This window comes from Tenrec ecaudatus, chromosome 8, assembly GCF_050624435.1.
Source record: "Tenrec ecaudatus isolate mTenEca1 chromosome 8, mTenEca1.hap1, whole genome shotgun sequence".
NCBI classification, from domain to species: domain Eukaryota; kingdom Metazoa; phylum Chordata; class Mammalia; order Afrosoricida; family Tenrecidae; genus Tenrec; species Tenrec ecaudatus.
Genome location: NC_134537.1, coordinates 150,959,114 through 150,968,786, shown reverse-complemented (window position 1 = coordinate 150,968,786; position 9,673 = coordinate 150,959,114). Strand labels below are relative to the sequence as shown.

General features: G+C 59.1%; 1 protein-coding gene across 1 annotated transcript in view; it reads right to left on the bottom strand.

The window, feature by feature from the left end:
- Positions 1-328: 328 nt before the first annotated feature.
- SDC1 (syndecan 1) overlaps positions 329-9,673 on the bottom strand; it is a 24,633-nt gene continuing 15,288 nt past the window's right edge. Inside the window, exons 2-5 of the mRNA XM_075557067.1 lie at positions 5,167-5,248; positions 3,918-4,366; positions 2,600-2,735; positions 329-2,414 (exon numbers count right to left, since the gene is read on the bottom strand). Of these exons, the coding sequence (XP_075413182.1) occupies positions 2,245-2,414; positions 2,600-2,735; positions 3,918-4,366; positions 5,167-5,248 (837 nt within the window). The 3' untranslated portion in view covers positions 329-2,244. The remainder of the gene's footprint in view (positions 2,415-2,599; positions 2,736-3,917; positions 4,367-5,166; positions 5,249-9,673) is intronic.

The window sequence follows — 9,673 nt, the reverse complement described above, 5'->3', positions numbered from 1 at the left end:
TAGAGAGCACGCTGAGTCAGCAAGGAGGACCAACATGGTCGCCATATAGCAGATTCAGGAGAGAGCCACGGTGCGCCCGGGGGAGGGCATGCTGCCAGGCTGCTGAGGAAGGACGGGCAGGAGGCGGGAGGAGGGTCTGGACCAAGGCTTGGGTGAGTAGGGCAAAGACGGACTCCCTTCCAGGGAAGGCCCCCATGATGCTTTCTCGGCTCTTCACCAAGCCAGTGCACGCAGACCGGCCCCCAACAGCCACCCCTGTGCCTACTCTTTTTTTTTTTTCTTTTTTCCCCTGTGCCTACTCTTAAGAGACTCACTGGCCACCAGCATCTGTTGCCAGAAACGACAAGTACCGTTTATTAGTTACATGATGGGCCCAGCCAGCGGCCTGGCATCACCCCTTAGAGGCCAGCAGATGAGCATTGGCACTGGCCCGTCCCCCGCGCCTCGGTCATGTCCTGTCACATGCTCCGGTCAGAAAGTCCCAGGATTGAACGCAGGACATGGGTTCCGCTGCTAGACGGTGCATCTGAGTCACTCAACAGAGAAGCTGACGGGGCAGCTGGAGGGCTGTCGAATTAAATAAGCAAGGGCAGAGATCCCCAGGAGCCCTGGGTGGAATCCGCTGGAGCAGGGCACGGAGGACTGTCCAGCTTGAGTTGAGAGGCCGGCCTTGGCTCCAGGCCTCTGCCAGGGCCAGCAGCCTCGGGTCAAGCTGTGCCAGGGCCCTCAGCTTCGTGAGCCCTTCAGGTGTCTGCTTCGAGCTTGACAACACAGAAATTTACATCAGCCCTTAGAGAAGCCTTGGCTGAACCTCCCGACCTCTAGAAAAACCTGTAGCCGAAGCAGAAAACAAACCAAACCAAACACAACGCAGCGGACTCTGGACCCGGAGTCGCTCATCACAGGAAGGATGAAGGCACAGATATTTGGCACCGCCTCTCCCACCACCGCGGTGTTCACAAACAAGGGCTGGTCTCGGTCCACACCACCAGCGCAGCGTGAGAAGCGGCGAAGGCATCAGAGTCCACGCGACTACTTTATATGAATGGTTTCTACACGTGGAAGATCTGCTGAGCAGAGAAAAGCCAACAGGATTAAGTGCAGCTTTGCCCAAAGCAAAGGACTATCACTCTTTGGGAAACAATGCTGCCCGCCCCCCTCCGCTCCCCCAGCTCAGGACAGGGCCCACGGGAGCCGAGTCGCAGGAGTCTGGTCCTTCCTGAGGAGCGGGGTCAGGTGTTCGCTCGTCAGGTTCCAGGACAGAGCATCGCACAGAGCTGGCCCCGATGGAGAGAAGGGTTCTGTCTTGGACCTGACAGTCCTCTCAGACCTTGACCCTGAGCCACCAGGGTCCAGTTCTCACCCTCGACTCCCCCCAACCTCCCAGCAGCCCAGGTCCCGGGCATATTGGGGGAGATTCCACACACAGCTTGTCTATCAGGAGACTGCCTCATGACAGCCTGGGTTGGTCGGCCTGCTAAACAGACATTCTGTACCCTGTTGCGCACGCAGTGTCCGATTCAGAAATCACATACCAGGAGCCTATATCCTGGCCTCCAGATTTGGTTCTCCTAGTTTAAAAAAAAAAAAAGTCTTTTAACCCTGATGCTGTCTCGTGATGATAGATTTGGGAAGCCAGATGGGGGACACACCACCATCCACTCACATCCCTGACCTCGGAAGTAGCAAAGTCTACGGGGTCTACAAACAAAGAAACTAGAGGAAATATGTGCAAAAACGAGTTGATATCTAAATTAAACATCCCCACAAAACAAAGTGAATGCTGAGAGTCCTGAACGCCTCCCCGCTGCCACTTGGTGGTGAGCACCCCAAAGGTGGCTGGTCTGTACCGTTAAGTGCTATTGAAGCATCAGCCAGCACCCTCCCCATGGGAACCTTCCAGGTAGGGCAGCCCATCCAGAGCCAAAGCAACCGCGTCCCCTTTCTCTTGTGGGCTGGGGAGGGGCTGCTCTGGTTTGGAGAAACTGAGTCAGAACGGTGAGGGGCCACATCAGAAAGGTCATACGTAAGAACCCCCCTGTGCAGGCCAAGTCTGTCAGCAGAAGTCAAGAGAAGCTAGCAGGACTCCCCAGCACCCCTCCGGCTTCTCCAGGCAGGCAGAGGGCACGCTAGGGAGGTGGCCTGGTGTCACAGGAGGTCAAGGCCTGCAAGTTCTTCACGGAAGAGGCAAGTGGGGGCCTGGTGAGTGGCAGCGGGGAGGGGGAAACAGATGGGGGTCTCCTGTCAGGCGTAGAACTCCTCCTGCTTGGTGGGCTTCTGGTAGGCCCCGCCGTTGGCTTGCTTTGGCTCTTCCAAGGAGTAGCTGCCCTCGTCTTTCTTCTTCATGCGGTACAGCATGAAGCCCACCAGGCACACGGCAAAGATGAGCCCCACCAGGCCTCCGGCGATGACCCCTAGGCAGGCAGAAGGCACCTTAGCTCAGCTGTTGGGGGCCCTCAGCAGGAGCCCCTCCCTCTCTTACCAAGCAGCGCAAGGAGGCAGCCCAGGCTAGTTGAGGGGTAGTGCCACTCTGGGACTAAAGGTCCCCACCCGGAAGGACACAGCACCCTTTCCTCACCCGCCTGAGAGAACAACTCACCACCCAGCACTTCTTTCCTGTCCAGGAGACCCTTTGAGGCCCCTGCGGTCCCCTTATCCATCGGGGGCTGGTTCCGAAGCTCAGACTCCACGGTAGCCCCAACCGCGTTGTCCCCAGTGGTTTCAAAGATGAAGTCCTGCGGGAGGACAGGGCAGGATCAGGTGGGGGTGGGGGGTGGGGGCAACCTCGAGCAGCAACCAGTTCCAATCCCAGCCCCAGTTCCAATCCCACCGCTCACCATGGCTACTAGCTCACACACACCCAGCCCCGGGTCTCCCTTTACACTCCAGCCCCGCTGGTTCTGGCCAAACCGTGCCGGAGCGCACACCAAGCATACTTTTCATACTAGAACAAACAGGCCTGTCTTAGCAGAGAGTGCACACAAGTGTCAGACTTGGTAGGACTTGTACTCTCACGGCAGGGGTCTCCCACAAGTTTGGGAAGCTGCGTTTTGGATGATCTTTAAGGATTTGTGATGGGTTGAATTGTGTGCATCCCCCTCTGCCCTCTTAAAAAAAAAAACAAACCAAGATTGTTGGGGTCCCAACTCTGGACCCTTGTGAACACGACCTTGCTTGGGTCACAGGGTCTTGGCAGATGTCAACGATGACATTAACCCTAGTAGGAACAGCATCCTCGTGAGAGACCCAGGAAAGACGTTATGTGCCGATGAAGGCAGACTGTGGGGAGTGACGCATTCCCAGTCACGGATGGCCAGGAACTAGCCAGGAGCTGGGAAGAGGCGATGAAGGCTCTTTCCTGGGAAAAGACTGATTGCAGAAATGGAGCCTCCAGAAGGAAGAGCCCAGACAAGTGTCCCCTACCCCCAGTTTGTGCCACTCTGCAAACGAAGGAAACACAGACAAGGCTGGTCTCTTACTTTGTCTACCCTGCCCCTGGCCTAAAGCCCGGTGGCACAACGGTTTCAGCTCTTGGCTGCTGATCCAAAGGTCAAAGGTCGGGCAGTTCAACCTGCCACTGGCTGCTCCTCAGGAGAACCACGTGGCAGTCTACTTTTGCAAAAATCCACAGCCCCCAAAACCCACAGGAGCAGTTCTTTCCTGTCCTGTGAGTTGGAACGGGCCAGACAGCAGTGCCCAGTCTGGTCAGCGAGGCAGTGAACCAGGACCTTGTGACCTTACCTTCTCTGTGGGAGCTAAGACGTGCCTACATGGCACAGGATGCTGGACTTGCCTGATGATGCCACCCATCCCCCGCCCCTCGCCCCAACCCCACCAGCATGCATTGTGCTCAGCAGGCACCAAGGCCACCCCATGTCCCAGGAGACGCAGAGGTCAGGAAGGGGCAGGTTGCTCACCGGCTCCCCAGAGCCCTCTCCTACTGGGAGCTGACTGGAGGGTGCCTCCTCAGCAGCACTCGGGGTGGCCGAGGGGCCTCCTTCCTCCTGGCTGGGAGCGTCAGGGTCCAAGTGGCGGCGTCCTGTGGGAGCAGAGGTCTCATGGTGGCCAGGGTGCCTGTCCCTGGGGGCGTCAGTGGTGGCAGGGGCCTGGGCTGTGCTGGCTCTTGCTGTTGAGACCCGGTGGGTGGCTGGGTGCTGGGTGGTGTCGCTGGGTGGGTGGGAGGCCTCCACCTCTGCCAGGCGCACTGCCCCCACCTCCTCAGGCCTCTGGGGAGCAGGCAGTATGGAGGTGGCCTGGGCCTCTATGCCGGTGGGCTCGGGAGCTGCAGGCACTGACGTCGTCAGCAGCCACATGTCTTCCCCCGCGGAGGGAGTCTGATAGGCCAAGCTGACATCTTGCAAGGCACCTGCAGGGTCAGAAGCAAAGCGTATTGGCATGGGAGTCACACTGCACAGCCAGGCTGGCAGGGGGCATGAGAGACTTGGGCATCTGGGTGAGGTCCCTCACCAGCTAACATGGAGAGTACTCCCCACCCCAAGGAACTGTGTCTACTGGTGCCAAACTGGGCTGAGGTAAAAGGACTTCAGAGATGGACAAGGGAGGCCCTGATCTCGGGGACCACAAGACAGATACCAAGGGCACCAAGCCTGTCCTATGACCGCTGATGGCCACTCTCTGGGTGGGCGGCATCTAAGAGTCCCCCAGTGCACACTTGTCTCTGCCCCCCTCCTCCACCCCCGAAAGGCCTACGCTCTCAAGCCCTGAGGCCTGGACTCTCCTGGTCAGCTCTTGCACCTGTGCTGAGGCCACCTTCCCCAGAGAGGTCTCTCACTCCAGGTCCAATTCAAGAGCCACCTCCCGTGAAGCCTTCCTGAGCACCTCCCACCCAAAGGAGGCAGAAACAGGAAATGAAGGGGTCCTGGCCAGAGTCTGACACCCCCATGCGGGGCTCTGGGCTGCCTCTCCTGCCTCCCCCAAACTGCATGAGCTCAGGTTATGACTCCCCTTGAACAGATGAGAAAACAGAGCCTCTGAGATCAGATCCCTCTGTCTGTGTGCAGCCCACAGCCCCAGGGCTTCCTCCTCCCCGCCACAGCAGGGGCCCCACTCTCTGCCCTAGCACTGCCCCCTCATACCTGGCCGGGGCCATACACTTAGTGCCCAGTAAATGCCCCACCCCTCCCACCTTCCCAGTGCCAGCCTCACCTGCACCCGAGCCGGAGAAGCCATCTGAGTCATCCCCAGAGCCGTCCTGGTCTTCGGGGGGCACACTGGTGACCACAGTTTCCTGGAGAGGTGTCAGAAAAGGGTGTATGAGCTTGGGCTTGGAAGGAACCTTGTGGTTGCTTGGACCTCATCCCTCCACAGGGAAGGGAGCCCTCCCAGTGGTGCCCAGACCGGGATCTGGCAGTCTGATTCTGTCTCCAGCACACCTGCAGATGCTACAGTAATGTACAGGCCTGGGGTGCAGGACAACCACAGGAGAGCCCACGGCCACTGGGGAAGAGCCCAGACCTCTCTGAAGGGCCCAGAGAATTACCTGGGTGCATAGGTTGTGGTCCCCCTGGCAGATCCCCCACCTACTCCCTACCCTGAGAATCATGTCTAGTGAGCCAGTACCATGTCGGGGGTCCAAGGTTGCCAACCCCGCCCCACTAAAGGGCTCTTGGGAAGCCCCCAGGAATAATCCTACAGAGGCTGGACCGACCCAAAAGCCAATGATGGACACAAGGGTGAGTTGAGTGTCCTGAGGAGGAGAGTTGGATCTGCCACATCCCGGGGCCCCCAGGGCTCCTGTCCACACCCAGCCCATCTCCTTGTCCCTCGTGAGGACTCATCACTCAAGGGGTTTCCTTCCCTGGGGAAAGAAGACAGGGCACCCATGGGCCCAGGGCCAGATGGAGGCACCAGGAGAGAGGTCGACGGGAAACAGTTTGTAGAGGGCCGGCCTGGGAATGCAGCCTGCCCAGCCGGCTCTGAGAGGTTACAGGTGCCAGAGTGCAAACAGATGCCCAGCCCCCAGGCTGGCCTGAACCCGGAGGAGTGGTGAGGGGGCTGAAGCAAGCCCGTGCAGAAACCCTGTGTGGGTGGGAGCCAAAGTCTGGGCCTCCCCAAGACACCCAGCACCACCACCACCTACAACCCCCCTAGGGCAGCCAAGCTGTGACACCGACCATCGGGCAATGTAGGCCTCTTGCTAGGGCTCCAGGGTCAGAGGCCAGGACACAGAAGCACTCAGCTCAGCAGGTGGGCTTCAGAGGCCCACCAAGCTCTGCCATCCACTCCCTAGAGGAGCGGCCCAGGAACATCACTGAACATTCTGGTCTATTGCCACGGGCAATAATGAAAGGAGGTTTGCATAGGGAACCTCAGGGGCAGGTGGCAGGACGCACGGATGCTGGTAGCAGAAGAATGGGCTCAGCCTGGAGGAGAGGGAACCTGGGTGCTGGGTACCGCCAGCAGGCCAGTCAGGAGAGAGGGAGGGATGGTGGGGGCTGGGGGGGGGAAGGGGATAGGGTTTCAGGGGGAGTGCCAGCTCTGCTCTGCACAGACTTGTTGGGAGCAGGGCTTCCTACCCCCCTCCCCGCCCACAGCCTGAGTCCTGAACAGAGGGGGTGGGCTTGGTGGTGTGTGTGTGTGTGTGTGTGAGTGTGTGTGTGTGTGTGTGAGGTGGGGTGGGGAGACAAACCCGCTGGCCTCCTGGCACAGCCCTGGGGCAGAGCTGCACCAAGTGGAGGCTCCCACTCCAGGGTCTTCAGAGTCAGAAGAAAGTGGCAGAAACGGAGGGGCCACAAAATGACACCGAGCTTCCTTTGAACATACAAACCCAAACACTGCTCCTCCTCACACCTCCGCCTCTGGAGAAAGGGCCCCAGAGGACCTAGCTGGGCCACCTCACTCACCAACAAGGGACAGTCAAAGGACAGTCATGCAAGCTTCGCTGGGCCATGAACCAACCCACGCCCGGGTACAGCCTTCTCTCCTGTCTCAAGCACTGCTCCAAATACCTGTGCTGCCTCCCCAGAGCTTAGACACCTCTCCAGCCTTCCCACCCACCAATCAAGCCTCTCTGGAAGGAGGGTACTTTCAGCAACAAATAATCCTGTCTACCACCCACTACCCTGCAACTGTCACAGACCTGTCCCCCCAAGACTGCCCAGCACCCATCTGAGACCAGCTTCACCCTCCTGACCCAGCCTCTACCCTCACTTCTCTTCCCGGCTCCCTCCCTCTGAGGGTGAGCACCAAGAGGGGCAAGAGAGCCAGACTTGCCCCACTGTATTTCACAGCAGAGCCGGAGTCTTGATATCTAGACTCCACTCCACACACAAGGTTGTGTGGCCTGCAGGGACGACCACAAGCCCTGGACACCATGTTTCGCCCTGCAATACTGCTGGGATGGTCAGTCCGGCCTAGTCCCTGGCCAGCTCCAGGGCATCCTGGTCTCTCAGCTCCAGAGGAATTCCAACAAGCTGAGTTTCCCAGGAGCAAGATAAGACTCCAGGTTAGCCCAACCCCAGGCCCTAAAGACAATCTGTCCTCCATCTCTGCTCAGCCTCTGCAATCTTGTTTACACAACATGCTCAAATAAAGCAAATCATCTCCAGGGAAACCAGGGCAGTACCACCCCTCTCAACCTCAGGTATCCACCAAGGGCGCTGGGCTGTGACCTCCCCCCACCCCTCCAGCATCAGCCTCCTGAGAGACAGGAGAGACCTGAGTCGGTGGGGAGAAAATGAGCAGAAACTGCTGATCTGGATGAGCTTGGAGAGTCCAGGTGCCAGCTGGGGTTTTGGGTGTGACTTCCAGTTTCATTTAGCAGCTGCTGTGAGAACAGCCGTCAGCAAGCTGCCTCCAAGCCTCGTGGGGCCCTCCCTCAGCATCGTCACTGGCTCAGGTCCTTCCTGAACTCTCAGCCACTGCTCTGGAATAATGAGCTAGCGGGGCTGGAGGCATGGCACCCTCCCCAATGCTGTCCAGAAAAGCAGCTGCCCGCCCCCCACTGTCCCCTTTCCATAAACAGCCTGGGCCCTGGGATCCCACTGGTGTGAAAGCCCACGGGAGATGGGTCAGGGAGCGAGAGAGGGAAGATGCTGGTCTCCGTCTGGGCCGTGGGCAGGAGGCCCTGGTCAGGTTTCTGGCTGGCGGGAGGGTGCAAGGAGCAAGGCTTTCTCTGATGCTGGGGGACATCCCCTTCCATTTCTGCCTCTGCCTGCACGGCGACAGTGGCATCTCTGACAGTGAGTGGAAAGGGAATCTCAGCAAGCAAGAGTCTTACACCCAAGACCATTGTACCATTGCACCAAAGCCCATGCCCTCCTCACCCCCAGCCCCTAAGGACCCTCGACCTGGCTGAGCCCCTCAACTGGAAGGAAAACTTGCCCAAGGCTTCTTCTCACCACCACCTGCAGCCTGGGAAAGTTATGGACTGACGAAGACCCGGTGGCTGAGGGTAAAGCTGGCCGGTACACAAAGCTGGCCCAGGTCACTCGGGCACTCAGGGCCTAAGAGGCTCTGCCCCCAGCCATTCCCAAGGAGTCTGGAGGCCTGTGCAGAGAAGCTGCCGGAAAGCCCCTAACCACTGTACTGGTCAGAGGCGGCCCTCCTCGGTCACCTCCATCCACTGTTGCCCTGGCCACTGAGGCTGAGGGGTGCAGCCTGTTACCCTGACAACCAGGGCTGAGTGGGTCTAGGTGGATTCTGTCACAGTGCCCCTTCAAGAAGTCCCGAGCACCAAAGCCTGTCAGTAGGGTCACAGGAGAGGTTCAAATGAGGATAGCCAAGCAGGGGCTTCCAGCTCCCCAGAACGCCTGGCTGGCCCACCCCCACTCCATCCATCACCCTGCAGCCAGGGGATGCGTAGAGGGGGTGGCGTGTGACTAAGGTGTCTCGCAGGCTGAATGATGCATGCAACACGAATCCCTCACAAAACAGTCCTGAACCCTGTGCTGCATGCTCTTGAAACCAGCCCGGAGTGTGCTCCGTGAACAGGGCCACTGATGTCACACAGGGTCCTCCAACCCAAAGAGCCAGCAACCACCCACGGGGACTTTGGGCAGGGCACAGAATCATGGGTCCACTCCAGGGGTGTCATGGCCCTCTCCCCGGAGCAGCCTGGGGGTGGGGGTGGGGGGCTGCCTAGGCCTGGGCCTTGGAGCCCCAGCCAGATGCTGCGAGGATAAGCCAAGCCACAGCCCCCAGTCGCTCACTTTGCAGAGCGAAAGGGCTCATGCTTACAACAGCTTTGGCTCATCAAGTGGGGGCGGGAGGTTTAAATCTCCTCAGGCTGTAACTGAACTGGTGGGGGTGGGAGCAAGGGGAAGGGGCAGCTGGTTCCTGTGGGTAGGCGCCAAGGCTTTGAATAAACAAGGCCATTAGTCACAACACCAACTTTGGGAAAGCAAGGATAAACAGCTGGCCCTTATCAAAGGGCTGGGTTACAGCCTTTGCCAAGTGGCCTCCATCGCTGGCCTTGGCGCTACCACTGCGCGGATGGACAGACCGGCCAGGCAGGCCGCAGCTCCGTCCAGGGGCTCAGACTGCGAGGGTCCAAAGGTAGGTGGGCCCCACTGCACACAAGCCCCCAGGGTGCGTGCCTGCCACCCAGAGGCCAGCAAGGGCCCTGGGGGTGGAGGGGTGGGGTGGGGAGAGCGCTTAGCAGATTTAATTGTCTTGGCTAGCTCTACGGTGTAAAACTAAGGGAGGCACACTG